The following is a 16,969-nucleotide window of genomic DNA, read 5'->3' as shown; positions in this document are numbered from 1 at the left end:
ATGTCGCACACTGGCTGGATACAAAATCCATCCAGCTATTTGGGTAAGCCCGATCATCATGGGTATAATGACCCTCTTTCTTGTTCCTACTCAAGGAATCTTTTTTGGGCACCAAATGTTAGGAAGCCGACATCTCATCACCCTCACATCCACCCACCCAGAAAACTGGCGTTCGCTGCCTCGTCGAGGCCGCCTCCACGTATAGGGTGCATGATGCATGTCGCCACTCTTTCTTCTGCCTTGTTCATCCTGTGACCCGAGGGTAGAGCCAGCCAACCTAATATGCCAAAATTATGGACCCTGGCTTTGCCATTTCGGGTCATCAGAATCGAAGATATAATCATAATACTCCGCTCGACAAAGAAATTTTCTAGATTATCTCAACAATATCATGTCTAAGATAATAAGACCGAGTCTCTGACACATGACGAGTGCGCGCATTCACAAAAAAATCCGCAGGATCAGTAGATATACAATAAAATCTCATGAAGGTGGAGAGATGAACGAACTATGCCACGATCGACGTGAGGGGTGGGTCACTGATGGTTGTCCTGCCCTGGTTTTGTGTTGAGAAGTGGCTGAAGTGCCTTCACCACGATCGTCATGTTCGGACGGAAGTCTGCCTCGTACTGCACGCACAACGCTGCTACTGCGGCCAGCTGAACACCAGAGAGAATACCAAGTCATGCAAATGCGTACAACCTTTCGGATACTTTCTGCTCATCCTTTTTGACTTCCCCCCGTCCCAGGAATGGATTAAAAATATAAAATTATAAATCACGTTAAGCTATGCTTTCAGATTTTAAATTATATTTATGCTGAAGCCTAATCAAACTTGCTTGTGAAGGGGGATGTTGGATTTTAGTATAGATTGGCATCATTTCCTTATAGTTTCAGAGATCGAGACAACCATCACTCGATCTAAGTTTTTATCGGTTGCTGACGATGAAAAATCACAATGGAAGCTAATCAAAGAGATGTAGAAGCCAAACCTTGGCGACGGCTTTGGGGGGGAAATCGTTCTCCAGCTTCGGGTCCACGCACTGCTTAACCTTGTCTTCGCTCAACCTTGGAGTCGCCTGCAGGTGTGTGATGCAGCAGATTCAGGAACATGCAGTATTAGCGTCAGGGTTACTTGTAAATAGCATCTGGTAGAACTTACCCAAGTGACAAGACTCTGTTGTCCCTTTGGCATGGTGTGGTCTACAGGTTTTCTCCCCGTTAGCAGCTCCAGAAGGATGACGCCAAAACTATAAACATCACTCTTCTGTGTCAGCTGCCCGGTCATGGCATACCTGCAAGTCAGAAAATTATTAAGAATTGAGTTATCATGCCATAAAAATTATTAAGAATTGAGTTATCATGCCATACTTCTGAGGCAACATAACGAAGCAAATATATAATAACCTTATAAAGTTTGAAGATAGCATATTTCTCATTACAAATTCTGATGCAGCATATATATCTCTCTAAATGTCGAGATCCTTCACATATGCTATTGTCATGAACATCTATCTATTCAGCAATTCCAAATCAAGTAAGCACTTTTTATCATGATCAACATTAGTTTATTTAATTTCAACAAGTACACAAAAATATAAAATATCAGAAGTGCCCTTGATGTTTAGAGGGGAATAAGAAAATCACTGATTTTAGAGGGTTACGTTAGTACTTTTGCCTAAAAAGAAATAAGAGAGTACAAACAAAGGATCTTTTATTTTATATGTTCACAAGAAAAAAAGACATATAGATCCTATAGATGAGATCATGGTCTGCAATACCGAATTGTACCGCCCGGTATGGGCGGTACGTACCGGTCCGAGTGCACTATAACACTGTAACATAGCTACAGTACTCGGCACACCTGGGTGTACCGCTCGGTATACCGTACTGTACCAGTACTGAGCCCAGGTCGAAACACCGGTACGATACGGTATTGCGAACCTTGGATGAGATGCCCTACACATTCCAAACTCAATTTAAAAGCATATATATATATATATATATATCTCAAAAAACTACTCAGCTGTATCATGTGGTCAACACATCATCATTTTTAAGACTAATGACATTTCTGCTAATTATCTTGCACCTGTTTGCATCATTTATGAATGGTTCTTTCCATTAACTAAAGTAGAGATAGGAGTGCAGAACTTACTCAGGAGCATGATAGCCAAAAGTCCCCAACACTCGAGTAGAATGCAGACGAGCCGCTGTATCAGGAGACTGGTTTGTTAGATTAAAATCCGCAATCTTGGAAGCATAATCATCAAAGAGAAGAACATTGCTGGATCTGACATCCCGATGAACAATCGGAGGCTGCACTTTCTCATGAAGATACTCGAGGCCTCTTGCTGCACCATAAGCAATCTTCACTCTTTGGCTCCAGTTAAGGAGTGGACCAGGTTCAGCACCTTGCACACCTTTCCTCCCTGTTCAGGAACAATGCAGCCTCACATTAGCCAAAGAGTAACTATATGCAAGAAAAAGATCACAGGATACATATCGTCATGGTATACCATGCAAAGTGTCATGTAAAGATCCTTTTGCAGCAAACTGATACACCAATATCCTGTTATTTGCTTCCAAACAGTATCCCAACAACTCAAGAAAAAAATCATTCTTGAGTCTGGAGACCATCGATAACTGCAGCAGCAGCATTGTTAAGAAGAAAGGATCAGATCATTGTACAATTAAGGTTAGACAAACAATATGTGCTTATCTAATTCAAGTACATACCTGAGCAGCAAAATCAGAATCAGGATCATTTGAGGCACTAGGATCCAGCTTCTTTATCGCAACAGGTTCTCCTGTACTCAGAGTTGCCTGGTAGACTTGTCCATAAGATCCTTCTCCGACCAAAGCCTTCTGACCAAAATTACTGGTCAGTCGATTCAGCTCAGCCAATGGTATGGCTGGTATTTCGATCGGCAGCACCTTTGCAGGTGCCCCACTTTTCATTGTACCTGGTCCCCTTGGATCTCTGCCTTGACCTAAATCAGGGGAGAGCAACAACAAGATGTAAACTCAACTGGCAAATATTACCTGCAAGCACCCAAAAAAATCCCCAAATAGCCACTCCAAAGAGCAATTGATCTTTCAGAATCAGTAAAGAAGTTACTTATGAGTAGATCTAGCTGATTTGTGAATAAGAGTAATGAGTCCTTGGAGTGATGCATAAAGCCTCTCATTAGGTTTGACTATGAGGATGCTTTCATGTCCATACTATACTTCCAAGAGATTATTGTAAGGCTGCATTGCAATTCTCAAATCCTATATGAGGTAGCAACTTACCTTCACCATCAATATGCATCTTTGGTTTTGCAGTTAGGCCATGTAACATATGTTGCATCCAGATTATGGTAGCCATTCACTGAATGTTGGATAACTTACGACATTTCTAGTTCACAGCTAGAACCCTAAACTTCCATATTGCCAACTGATAGGAATGTGCTACGAAAGACTTAAGAAGAAGGACTAAAAGGAGCATATTGAGATGGCCCTTTTATGTTGCAAAATCCAAGAACAAACAGAACAATATATAAGCTTATTGAAAATTGTTGTCCACAACAAACTAAATATCGCTAAGCATGTTCATTGGGTGGTACCTCACTGCTTATTTTCTTTTATTAGATATTAAGGATGTCCTTTGATACTAACTAAACAGCAACCGAGAATGTGTCACCTCAATACTTTTCAAGTTAACTTAAGAAAACCTCCAAAGAACAAACAATCAATTGCCATGTTGTTCCTCATTTTAACAACCATTGATTTCAATACCACCTTAATGCCTCATTTTTGAAAATTGGTGTTTCCACTAAGTGGTTATACAAATTAGTTAGCCTAGACAATTACTAGTTACCATGTAAATTCATAACATCATCTCGCCATACTAAAATAATATATATATAAAATGTTAACATCACAAAAGATAATGCTGAAAAAAGTAAGAGCAGGATCTGGGTACTGCTCCTAAGAGATATGAGAAAAGATTGAGTGCTATGTCCTTCGTAAGAATATTTCATCAAGGGGTAAATAGAGATGATAGGATTTTGGTACCAAAAGAAAGCCTATAACATCTGTTTGAATGGTAGAGCTGCACAAGAGTTATGAATTCTATGTGGGGAAATATAAAGCCGTAAACCAATATGCTTTAACGAGTAAAATTCCAGGATCAAACTACTATGGCACCTGAATATGTGTTCTTCGGATGACTACCAAAACCTAAATAACCGACCTACTAGATGAATCAAAGGGTAGAAGAAAGGGACAATTATACCAGGAGCAGCCCGGTTTGGGGGCGCCGCATGTTGGCTAGCCGGTGGACCGAAGAACTCCTCCTCTACACCTCCACAGCACAGCATATTGAGAGAGTCTTGCGTGGGTGCTAATTATCCTCCCTGAGCGGGTGGCCTGGAAGCACCAAATTCTCCCCCTAACAAACACACGAAGAAAATTTCTAAGTAGGGTTCTCCAAAATCATCAAGCAAGCATCAAAGAACCCCGAGAAAACATGAATCAAAGCTCAAATATTTTCCGATTCAACTCATATGGTGTTCGAAGAAAGAAAGAAAACAGAAGAGAACATGCTTCAACGAGGGAACGAGAAAGAAAGATGCGGACCGGGATCCAAGATCAGCGAAGAAGGCTAGCCATCTCCTGATGGGAACGTGTAAAGGGGAAGACTCCGCCCGCCTGATGAGAGGAGAGTACAGAAGAATATGAGGCGGGAGGAGCGGGGCAAAGGAGAGGCAGGACGGACGAGAGGAAGAAGGAGAGGGAGAGGATGATGGCGTGGTTGGTGAGGCGAGGAGGACGAGTTTCGCGGGAAAAGCGGGCCAGTTAAAATAGACAACGAAAATACATTTAAAAAAATGAAAAAGGAGCCCAAACCGAAATAGAACGTGCTTTCACGTTTGTCTTTTAAATAATAATAATAATATAAATACAATTACTAATGATTTATATTTCCTGCATGTTTGTTACATTGAGCAGTTTGCTTGAAATCTCACGAGGCACGTCGCGCACCGCCCCAGTGTTCCGTCCCATGTTTCTGTGTTGGCCCAAGAAGTAGAATTCGTCAGCATCGGCTCGTCATTGATGGTTTACGCTTTTGTCCATGGCCGACCAATATCGTTACGGTGCTCCGGTGACAAAGGAGACGAAAAAAATGGATAAGACAAAGCATCAAACAGGTTATGTGACGGTCACCTGCTTAGCAAACTTGCAGAGTGAACCTTCACATCGGATCAAACAGCAAATACGACATGCTTGAATGCAGTATTCCAGTAGTTGCTTCATACACTGAATGATGATTCGAGTAGATACTGCTACGTGACCCTGAAATTTAGTACAAAACCCAATTGCTTAGCACTAAAGAGATGATTTAAACAAATTATGAAGCCTAGACGTTTCTTTTGGAAAAAAAAAAAATCCTGTTAAGTATTTCTCATACAATTCCTTCAATTTTTAGAATCCTCGGATAATACATCTGAAGAAGGCAGTTTAAATGGGGGCTGGCACGCAGCAGTGAGTTTGAACACTAGTGTACAACACATCAAATCTTCTCCCTCATCCCACTTCAAGCTTAAAACTCAAATTAAGTACTTACACATCTTCAACATGGATCAGCTATCCGGGTATAGAGTCTCTCATGCCGGCGTGGGATAAAAGGAAAGATATAGCTGGTGGGATAAGCCAATTTTCGGATCGTAGCAGACCCCTAATTGCCAACCAATTTCACGGAGCAGTCTCATTTCGGCCAAGCTCACTTGGGGGAGGTAGGAGTAGGGCAAGTCTCTGTTTGCACCGTTCAATCCTCCGAAGACGTTCCTTTCGCAATCTGCATCAAATGAAAAAGAAGGAAATACGATAGGTTATCAACTTGCCATATCGGGTGTCAAATTGCCTCACAAGGATGTCCTGCTGCAAGGCAATATGCATTTTCTCCAAGTACACCCCGCATGGAAATTGAGCAAGTTCTTGCTTTCTAGACTTTATGTTTTCTGGAAATAAAACCCATAAGAGAAAAGGCTAAGAGATAACGTGAAGATCAAAAAATTTCACGACCATTGATTCTTTCTCGTGACCATAATTGAACATTAAAGTCCATGCATATAAAACACCAACAGGCTCTTCCAAATAATCCTTCGCCTCAGAACAACTTTTCCATTTCAACAGTCTTGCCGACAAATTTAATAATAAGAATGAAAACCTCAAATTGGCAGCAGATAACAAAAATATAGAAGGTTAAAATAAATAGATAGAACAAAGTGTAATAGGAAGCATACCGTGCCCGAACACTTTTTGCATGCTTTATATGTATTTCTAGCAAATCACGTTCAGATAACTCCTCAACAGAACCTACAGGCTGCAAGTTAATCATATATGTCAGAACAAGTTCCTTTGACATTATAATTCCAAAATTCTGGTCAACAGCAAAGAAAAGTCATCAGTCAGCAAGAAAATGAAAGCAGACAAACAAAGCAGCTAAAAAGGCGCTAGGAAAGAAAAGGAATACAGGATCGGATTTCAAGTTTAGTAAAACGATTGCTTAGGATAGGTATATATTGTCTTATTTCTAGTCGTGTAACCACTCCTTTCTAGAGCCTAATGATATGGTTTATCAAGCAAAGTAGGAATGGTTACAAGAAGAGATTAAAATAAATAGATTTATGAATATCTAAGTAAAACTTTCAATGCAAGGGATATAGCTTCTTGATCACTTGAAATTGGCATCTTATTACCAAATATACAAAGAGAATTGTCAAAACCAAACTGTCTGAAACATCTGGTTGTAAACCATGTTTGATCAAGATTACAAATACAAGGCACGAGATACAAAGTCAATGATATTATTACACAAACAAACTTCCTGCTTTCCTTTCAATAATCACTGGTTAACAAAGCAATGTATCTTTACACCACTGCTTAGATAGAAATCAAATGTCTCAGATTTTCTATCAATAATCTCTGAACGCCGATGATGATTGTTTAAATCTACAACCATGGTGTAATCACTGTTCATGTGTTCAACTCATAGGATATATAACATGATGACCTTTCAGAATTCTTGTGGCTTGTTCTTGTTTGAACATATAATCAACAAATGTATTTTCAGTGTCTGCAATTTCAACACTAGAACTTTTTTTGTTCTAATTCCTTGAACAGTACATCCTTGATCTTTGGATAACCAACCATTCTACTTGCATTTTTCATATTGATATGCCATCTTAAGATGAACTAAAAGATCGTTGAGTGACATGAGGATCAATAAACATTGCACCATCCTCATTTCGCTACAGCTCATCTGGGAGTTGATGCACAGAGTACTCGTTGATTTAGGAGAAAGGAGGCAGCCATACCAACTTGGTCACTGGTCAATTCTCACTGACAGGCATATCAAATTAATTTGAAATTAAAAGAAAAAACCTGAAACAAAATCTAGCATTCCCGTAGAAATCTACAGAAACAACCACTGAGAGATTCCTGATACCAACCATAGAAAAAGATTAGGCATGAATCATTTAGCCCAAAAAGAATGAAACCCAATCAAAGAGAGAAGACCAACTGAAGCTTTTACATGTAATCCAACCAAAGAAAAAAAAAGAAATCCAACCATAGAAGAATTAATCTCGTTGTGCTCTTTCTTGAAGCTCTTTAAAGAGAATAACCTCATCTGATCCGACCATAGTTCATGGTTCCTAGTAATATTCCCCTTTACTTTTTATAAGTTTAGAGCTTAGACCAACTCACTAAGTGAATCAAGTGAAGCTTCAACTGAATATTAGTTTGGCCTCTAGTTCCAATGGACAGTTCAAAGCATTTTAGGAGAACATAGACTGCTTAAAGACAAGCCTGTTGCTTGTTGACTAATCATTGAGCCCATTTCCAACTACTCTAGTATCTTCAATAGCTCATAATGTATGCAAAACAATGAAATTATACTCCAATAGCAAGGCTAACAAAAATGTACAAAAGGACCTCTTCTTCCTCAATAACTTCAGCTTCAGCATCATTTTCGTGTTGTTTCATCACTTGAGAATCAATCATAGATGCAGGCAGAGGTCTTGGAAGGAGCTTCTCGGCATCCCCAAAATTTGACTGCAAAAAGTAGATAGAGCACTGAAGCAAAAGAATAAATAACAGAAATTTCTAATTATTGGCATGATATCCCAATCCCTACTCACCTTGGTACATGCCAAATGTGGTCTATATGCCCCCATGCACAAAAATGAATTCTTGATTGTTAACAATTGACATAGTAGTATATTGTTCTCTGAAGTCTGAATGCTATAAAACATTTCTATAGGACCTAGAGCAATTAAGCAATGCACTAATTTTATATCTGCCAAACTATAAAAATAAAAAGGCAAGACTTCTTGAAAACAAAAAAAACTCCATTTGAAATGATAGAGCAAGTAACTACCATTCAAAATAAATACTTATAAATATACCAAGCATAGAAGCTCCAAATGCATAAAAACTTCACATAGCAAATAGATATGGCAAGAGAACAAAAAGTTTTTCTATAGCTCGAGGGGCAAAGCTCATTTGAGGGATATGTCGACCTGAATTTCATGAGACTGACCGTTCCGCACCCATGATCTACAAAGAGAATAGAGAGAGGGCGTGCATCCATCCAGTACTCTAACCTTCAATCAGCAGAAAGGTACCATCAATAACGAGCTTTAAAAAAAAATTATATACAACTGGCCATAGATTATGATATTAAGGTCTGAATTTATGCCTGTTACATCATACATGAACCCTAGCATATTTAACATACAACGAACTGCTAAAAAATTACAGAACTCCTTACAGGGCCATAGCACTAGAAATTCAATCAGCACAATTAATGACAACGGTTTAAGTCATCCAGAATAGCCGCTTCGATACAGCCTGTCCACTGGAATTCTATCTAACTAGTCCTCTTACAAATTCTAGAGCTTGGAAGACACCCAAGGATTTTATTTTGCAATTATCATGTGACATTATCTATTGATAAAGGATGCCCACAAGAAAATAGCTATTATTGAAGCCATATGCTAATTGGAAATATGAACAAATGCAGAAATGTTTTTACTGATGAAGAAATACTTTATGCAAACAATTGGATGACTGAGCTAAATCCAGTAATAACGTTGCACCAACTCTAATCTATCAATCAAAGGCTGCAACTGGCCACCAATATTGATGTAGGCCCTTAGAATTCCTTCTTGCAAAACCAAGTCAACAATAAACAGAGATGTGCATATCTTATCAATTATGTGCATGCTCAAAAATGAAAGACAACATGCTGTTTTCACATAAAAGGTTTCAAGTTAACATAATATTCTACAAAAATATAAGCAAACAATGTTAACTCCAATATTCTAAAATGCATCAAATGCTATGTTAATCAAGAAAGAGTTTGACATGGCATATCCATGAAATTTCCATAACATTAGACATGTATATTCACTCAACTAATCTTCACATGTAATACTCCAGCTACAGCCTATAGCTGATAGAAACTCAGTCTCGTTTGTAATTCAGGGCTATTTTACAATGCCAATTTCAATAATAATTTATGTAAATCAACTACTCATGAAGAATACTTTAGTATGCTAAATCTATCAAGCTTTGCAGTTAACATTGAAGACATAACTAACAAGATATATGCAACTACGTTTAATTTTTTTTTTCCCCATTCACACAAAGTCATGAAAATATCAAACAAATCCCTGTGTCTTGCTTACTTTTCGATCGTTAATCATGAAAATATCATCTTCCCTAATCTTGTCCCTGCATAATTCAGTCCGATCAGTGCTTGCAGGCAGAAACACAAACACGTAAAGAAATAATGGGATTTGCCACTTACCTCTCCTTAACATTTTTGTTTTCTTGCGTTGAGGATACTGATGGGAGTAGCGTTACCTGATCAATTTAAGATTTAATGAAAACAAATGAAATGGGAATCAGAGGTCAATCCCTTTGCTATACAAGAAGATACTAATATCCACAATGAAGATTATATGTGCAAATATCGCTACAGAGAACAACACAGGTGTTGTGATGACTACATAAAGAAAAGGCGAGATTGACGTAACTTGTAAAGAAAGAGAGGAAGAAAGACAAAGATGAGAGAGAGAGAGAGAGAGAGAGAGAGAGGGGAAAAAAATAACACTAAAAACCTTTGGTAGGGCGGCTACTGGAATGCTCTGTGGAGGGCCAGCGGCGGCGACGGTGGGCCTCGGGACCACAAGAGGCGTCGCGGACTGCTGAGCTGAAGGCGCGGGAGGCGGCCTCACGTGGTGGATCGGCACGTGCACCTGCGCGACCATCTGATCGGAAGTGCCGTACACGAAGGGCCTGGCCTGGGTGACGGCAGCAAAGGTCATGACAGCGGTGGGGGTCGTGTTACGGATGTACCCGGCCGGACTGGCCACCGAGACGGCCTGATCGGCGGCGGCCGGGGGAGGCCGGGAAGCGGGCCTCGGCGGGAAGCCGCGGTGGTGGTAGAGGAAGCCCTGAGGTGGCGGGGGAGGGGGAGGGTTTAGGGGTTTTCCGAGGAGGGGCTGGGGGGAGAAGAGCGGCGGGGGGCGGAGAGGCGGGGAGACGAAGGACGGCCTCGGGAGGGGATGGGCGGCTGCCGCGGCGGGGGGGTCCGGGGCCGAGGAGGGGGCGGCGGAGGCGGAGGAGGAGGAGGAGGTGGGGGACGCCATGGCGGGGAGATCTGGGGGATGAGAGTCGGTTCAAAAACAAAAGGCGACAGAGAAGACTTTGCGGCCCTCTTTCGAGTTTGGCCCCCCATCTTAACAGACTCGATTCCTCTCGCGTGCGTCTCACGTGTTCAGCAGCCGATGGATTATCTAAAGGATGACGCGGTCGTCGTTGGCGTCCGTCAGTCGGAACTCGAGCCGCGACTCAACTCGCTACTCCAAAGCGTGTCCGTGAATCGTGACCCAAATTATGCAAGAGTTGTTCAGCATATCAATGTATGTTCCTGGAAGATAAGGCGTCTCTGGTTCACATTCAAGCTTCGACATTAAGCAAAACTAGATACGAAGCATCTACTAACAACGGAAGCTTCAGCTGCGTGGCCAATACGAGGAGGAAGAAAAGGAAACCATTCTTTGTCCTTGCTATCATGTTCTGAAAATAAAAACTCCTGTATATATAAAGTTTCACAAAATTCTGTGACCATATGCTGGTGAATCGTTTGATTTACGACAAACTTGTGTTCGTAAGCCTACATTGTTGTGAAAAACAGACCTCACAAGTTCGATTCAGACAATGTGTCCATAATATAATCCAACAACCAGAACCGGCTTTCTGCTAGAATCTCAGCTTAGTCTTGGAGAAGGATAACCAAAACAACAACAACAACAACAACAGCAGCAGCAGTGTAAAAACAAAAGGGGACAACATTTTCCATCAGAAACTTGTTGATATTACCATCTCTAGCAGGCACATAGCCGAACTGGCAGAACAACAGTGAAAAATGTGGTTTCAACACTACATCCCTACATGTAAATCTCGATGAGCAAAATCAAATTCACCAAGTGCATGTAGCGTCCAGATTCCAGCATCTGATGAAGCTGTTTTCTATGACTTTGTTATATTGATACAGGAGCACCAGAGAAATAAGCCTGGTTAAAACGACAGATGATATGGACAAGCAGTATCTGGAAGTTCAGTCGTCATCAAGTCACAGACTAGTGGAAAAGCAGCATTCTCATCCAGTTCGTTTTGAATGCATATCAGCATCTTCAGCAGGGTAGGAAGCTTTGGTTCTGCCCATGGACAACCATTGATGATATCAACAAAATGACTAACTAGTATTTGCACATTTAGCAATGTGTATGGAAGCTTTATGAATAATTCAGTCTCTAATGTCATTCACATGGTATTTAGCTGTATGGCTGAACAGCAATGTTTTCCTTGCCCTTATAATCTTGATGACCTTTTTTCTTGACTGGTTCACTTCCAGTTTCATGAAACCCATAACCAATCCAGAAGTGAGAGGTTCTAGGGTGAAGGCAGGGAAATTCGAAATATGTGATAGGCAATATCTACATGGAGGTACTACAGGAGCAAAAGGATGAGTGTCACAAATATGAAAGTCTCCTATCAGATATCTACCTACAAAGAAATACACATGTTCCATGGTAGCAAGGTGTAAATCAAAGCATTACCATAAACGACCAACCTCACCTGGTTCCTATGGGGATCGCTGTTGGGTCAGCCCCATATTCCCTTGTATCCCATCTCAATGGACCCATTCCAGCTCTAGCTGGAATTGTAGTGTATGTTTATTTGGACTCGTGCATTGAATAATGAAGTTGAATAAGTAGCACAACAAAAGGCTGAAAAATGAGTGGAGTGGCAAAGATCTGAACCAAAACAAAGTTATGAGAATCATACATGATATCAAGAATAAATACCGAGCACCAGTGTGCATTGTCTGTGTGTAGGTTTGGGCTAGTTGAATCAGGCAAGCCTAAGCATTTTAATTAACTTGGGTCTGCTTTTAACTCAAAAATAGATATAATGATTAGTTTGACCTTAAACTCTCATGTTAGCTAGTTCCAATTTTTGTCATATTGATTAATTTTGATCAGGAATCTTTTGCACCCATTCATTACGGAGATTAGATGAGGGATATGCAACACTGATGGATCTGCCTGAATGATGCCTTATGAGAGCATTTAGATAAAAAAAAACCCAAAAATTAGAAAGCAGAAATTTTTGTAGCTAGATATACAGACTACACATTTGTATTAATAAGCACAGCTGATATGACAGATGGGTCTGCATTTGAAGGAAAAAAAGCTTTAGAGATTAAACGGTTCCAACATTAGTGACTCATGCAGCATGTTGATGTCTGACTTCGAACAAATAATCATTTGGGAAGCATTGCTAAACATACAAGGACAACAATAAAAGAAAGGGATATAATATAATCAAAGTGAATCCATCTAAGCCAAACAGAAATGAGCTCTGGAACTAAAATTGACATGGGTATATGGAACCAAAATTGTACTCATTTATTCTTTTTTATACTCTCTCAGAAACATAACGAAACTCTTTGGTTCATTATGATCTGTGTACAGGAATATATAAAATTAGCAAGACCAACCTTTCTCATGATTTTGACTTGTTAGTATGGCAGCATTAACCTGGCTCACAAGTTTCAAACGTTGCGACGGACCTAGGAGCGGGAAAAGGGTTGTTGTCCGTATGAACTCCTTTAGAAAATCTATCTGCCAAAACCAAGTTTCTTTTTGATCAACAACAATTGAGCAAATAATTAGAGCACACGCTATATCCAGAAAATTTCAAACATAGTAACCTCAATATATAGCCCCCAACTGCAACATTGCTTAAGGAAAAGCACATTCAGAATGTTGAATAAAGTTACATATCATGAAATCATCCAATTATAGAAGGATAAGTTTCAAGCCAAGCGTACAAATGTTACTCCTACCATATTCAGTGCTTACTAGAAAAACATAATTTTCAAGGGCTAGACAAAACAAGCATGAAGAGATGCTAAAAAGAATCACATTATTCTCAATCCCTGGTAAAATCTCATTTACAGCATATAGCAGAGCCATTTCCATTTCTCCAGCATGAATCATCTCAATCATCCTCTGATGTTGAAGACGGAAGTCAATTTGGCGGTTCATGACAAGTATCTGCCAAGAATGTATAAACAACATAAGAAGTAAGGATAACAATTCCACATACTACCTTGAGCAAATTTTAAAAACCTGATGTCAAATTTCAAAATAATATAACCATAAAAAATCTGACAATGATCTCAAACTGTGGTACATAATCATGAATGGATCGAACCGAACCTGTAACTGATCTTAAATTAATTAGATTTTGTGTAAAGCTACTGAAAGTTAAAAGAGAAGAGCGGGGGTATCGGGAAGGTCGATGTACATAGCCTTGCTCCTAAAAGAACCTGTTACATATTTTTGTAACAGATAGCTGAAGTATCAAAATGCATTTCCAAACCAACAGTCCAATGGTACGCTTAACATTTGTTATAAACTTGTGTTGCATGTTATATCAGACTTGAATTGCCACCATTCAAGGGTATCCCCTGGAACCGTGCTCCTAAAGAAAGCACACATTGATTTGTTAATGGATCAGATCAGCCAATTTTAAACTGATTAAGCTGTGTTGATCATATTAAGTAACTGGGACAAAGTACTGTTAACAAATTTCATGAACTAATCAAGCAGAGACAGACTCATTGTAGTTAGAATTGTAGACAATTTATTAACGCCCTAAACAAAATGCCAAAAGCTACTTCGAATCACAAAAATTGGAAATTGATATGACTCAGCAGAAAGAACAAAAAAAAAAAAAGAGTTTGTTTGATACTATCAAACTTGGGCCAGCATAATGTTCCACAAAAGGAGCCATCACCAATCTAGCATCTAAAACAAGCTTAGCCTGAGTGTATAATAATTCCAGCATTGGTGCTAATTTTTGTTGTTCATTTATAGAAAAAAAAGCTCAAGATCAGATCATTTTGATTTCTTAAAACATGTTCTAACCAAGACTGATCCCTCTACAATCTGCACTAATCATCTTGACATTCTTCCATTATTTTCAAAATCTTTATATTAGGACAAGATGCCCGTTTTGCTTACCCAAGATATAAGTCTGCTGAGTTCCTTGACCCAATACAAGAAGTAAAGATGGTGAGGAAGCAATAGATCCTTACCATAGGGTCCAACCTATTGAGTTTCTCAATCGCCTCCTTCCGATAGCAAGATTCCACAGCCCTTAGCACCGCCCGGCGTTCAAATACAGTAGCAAGATCAATATCGGCTAATCATCGACAAGCAAAGGCAACATTGCGGATAGAGATTCAACATTGGTGTAAAAAAGAATCAGCCGAGAACGACGAAAATGCCAAGACCGAGGGGTACGTTCGGTGCCGGACTCAATCTGGAACTTCTCCGCGGCCTCAGCGTAGCCTTCGGTGACGAGATAGTTCATCACGAGCTTGTTCACGTCCGCGTCCCTAATCCTGACATCTTCCAGCCTTCTTTCCCACTCCCGATACATAATCACCCTCTTCGACGACGGCTGCACCCAACCGATGAGTCAAAGCAAGAACGGCAACATTAGGGATCGGAAACCCTAATCCTAAGAGAAGCAGGAAGAGAGAGAGAGAGAGAGAGGCTTACCCCTGCTGCATCCATAATCAAGGCCGGAGTATCGAGACGCGGCGAAGATCTCGCTGGAGTCGGGGGGTGGGGATTACTGGAGCGATCAAGGAGAAGAGACTCGGGATCGATCGAGGTCGGTGGTGAGCGATACGAGACGGCGTTGGGGAGCCAAATGGAACGAACGAAGAGACCGGAAAAATATTGGCTTATATTTTCAGTTTTTCGTTCTTGAAATATTTTACTGAAATTTAAATAAAATTGGACGATTTCTTTGATTAAAAAAAAAACTCATTTTAAGTTTTTCTCATAAAAAACTTATTTTAAGTATTTAATTTTAATTTAATTTTATTTTATTTCTCTAATATCTTAAATATCTCTTCTCGTCGTATCACCATCATTTTAATTATATTACCATCTTCTTTCCTTTCATGAGTTCGTGATTTTCTTCGTCCAGCTATAACCATATCATCATAAAATCATGTCTTACGTTCATCATCACTACAATGAAAGAAGAAAAAGATGATGATGACATATATTTATGATATTTGAAAAAAAACTAAATGAGAAAATTAAAATATGAGACATCCGAAAAGCTAAAAAAAAAAAGAGACATTTTTTTAGAAATCATCTTTAAAAATTGAAATAAATCGTTGACTAAAATTGACCTGTTCAAATAAAAAAAATCGTAATAAAAAAATAAAAAAAATATGTGAATATCAATAAAAAATAATATGTATAGTATCACTACAAACACTTTCGATGCAATCAAAAAGTACTCAACAACACATGTTTCTGCTCGCGTTGACCTCCCATCGAGGTTAGTCAATATGTATGCATCAGATCACTGAAGGATAAGAAAAAGAAAGAAGGAAGAAGAAAAAGATGACACACGACGTACTGTTGTTATACGATCTCCGTGATCATCGGATATCATCGAGTTGAGATCACACGAGCTCTCATTTCTCGACTCACCCATCACCGATGCGTTGACGCTTGACCTTTTGGAGAGCATCATCTCCTTCCTGAGGTTTGGCAAGCGTACGCCAAACAATGATAACTGGCCTTCGAACCTTCCTTCCAAGTCGCGGTCAGTTTCAAGCACTGCGGCTGTAAACGCCGACAAACCAGCGAAGAGTGCGAGGAAATCCATCAGCGGTGACCCAATGTCACTTCCCCGGCAGAATCTTCGTCCTTGCAGTGTTCTCATAGCGTTTGCTCGTGGCGTAGGCAACAGCTGTAGTTCCATTCCGGCACGCTTCTTTGATTTCCTTAATTACTAAGGAAGGAATCACTGGCTTTTGATTTCCTTAAAGAAATCTTGTTTCCGTGGGTGTTGACTTTGCAACAGTCTTCATCTTCTTACTGGATCTTTGGATCAGCTTCATCTTTTCATGTATCTGATCATTACACTTACTGAGAAATGAGAAACCGAGGATGACGACGCACAACAACCAGTCAACCGAGATCCATGAATTGGTGGCAGACAGGCTGCCCAACTTGGGCGAGGTCACGCCCCCTATTGTGGACTTGGACATGGGAGAAGCTTCTTTAGAGATGGTGACTGCGCCTTGATGCATATGATGAGAGCCGCCTCCAGTTGTCACCATATGCGCCTATTCCCTGGAGACATAGGTTGTCCTCATCTTCCACTGATTGCTGGCTGCATCGGCTAATAAATCATAATTTATATGAAAAATATGGAAGGAATCGATTATGATATAAGAAGATTGATAGGCTTACGAAACACTATGTTTTGTGATTTGTATCATAAAGACTCCAGGAATGAATGC

General features: G+C 39.9%; 3 protein-coding genes across 5 annotated transcripts; all 3 read right to left on the bottom strand.

Moving 5' to 3' along the window:
- Positions 1 to 357: 357 nt before the first annotated feature.
- Positions 358 to 4,842, bottom strand: LOC135583154 (probable protein kinase At2g41970). Its single transcript, XM_065191671.1, has 8 exons — positions 4,624 to 4,842; positions 4,280 to 4,435; positions 2,740 to 2,993; positions 2,520 to 2,646; positions 2,159 to 2,432; positions 1,163 to 1,295; positions 993 to 1,079; positions 358 to 659 (listed from the first exon to the last, which is right to left on the bottom strand). The coding sequence occupies exons 2-8, from the start codon at positions 4,362 to 4,364 to the stop codon at positions 537 to 539; spliced, it is 1,083 nt and encodes a 360-aa protein (XP_065047743.1). The 5' UTR covers positions 4,365 to 4,435; positions 4,624 to 4,842; the 3' UTR covers positions 358 to 536.
- A 543-nt stretch (positions 4,843 to 5,385) lies between these two features.
- LOC135678638 (pollen-specific leucine-rich repeat extensin-like protein 1) lies at positions 5,386 to 10,740 on the bottom strand. 2 transcript variants are annotated; one of them, XM_065191673.1, is made up of 7 exons: positions 10,176 to 10,737; positions 9,863 to 9,918; positions 9,741 to 9,786; positions 8,571 to 8,654; positions 7,984 to 8,103; positions 6,291 to 6,370; positions 5,386 to 5,842 (listed from the first exon to the last, which is right to left on the bottom strand). In XM_065191673.1, exons 1-7 carry the CDS (start codon positions 10,704 to 10,706, stop codon positions 5,740 to 5,742), a joined length of 1,020 nt encoding a protein of 339 aa, XP_065047745.1. In that variant the 5' UTR covers positions 10,707 to 10,737; the 3' UTR covers positions 5,386 to 5,739. The 2 variants fall into 2 exon arrangements, with proteins under 2 accessions (XP_065047745.1, XP_065047746.1); XM_065191674.1 differs by lacking the exon at positions 7,984 to 8,103 and having other exon boundaries at positions 10,176 to 10,740.
- Positions 10,741 to 11,411: 671 nt separating this feature from the next.
- Positions 11,412 to 16,385, bottom strand: LOC135678640 (protein GID8 homolog). Of its 2 annotated transcripts, none has more exons than XM_065191677.1 (6): positions 15,198 to 16,385; positions 14,937 to 15,096; positions 14,729 to 14,835; positions 13,584 to 13,682; positions 13,124 to 13,247; positions 11,412 to 11,777 (listed from the first exon to the last, which is right to left on the bottom strand). In XM_065191677.1, exons 1-6 carry the CDS (start codon positions 15,210 to 15,212, stop codon positions 11,638 to 11,640), a joined length of 645 nt encoding a protein of 214 aa, XP_065047749.1. In that variant the 5' UTR covers positions 15,213 to 16,385; the 3' UTR covers positions 11,412 to 11,637. The 2 variants fall into 2 exon arrangements, with proteins under 2 accessions (XP_065047749.1, XP_065047748.1); XM_065191676.1 differs by having other exon boundaries at positions 13,551 to 13,682; positions 15,198 to 16,383.
- Positions 16,386 to 16,969: the final 584 nt, after the last annotated feature.

The sequence above is a fragment of the Musa acuminata genome, chromosome BXJ1-7 (genome assembly GCF_036884655.1).
Source record: "Musa acuminata AAA Group cultivar baxijiao chromosome BXJ1-7, Cavendish_Baxijiao_AAA, whole genome shotgun sequence".
NCBI classification, from domain to species: domain Eukaryota; kingdom Viridiplantae; phylum Streptophyta; class Magnoliopsida; order Zingiberales; family Musaceae; genus Musa; species Musa acuminata.
This window is presented reverse-complemented; position numbering and strand designations above follow the sequence as displayed.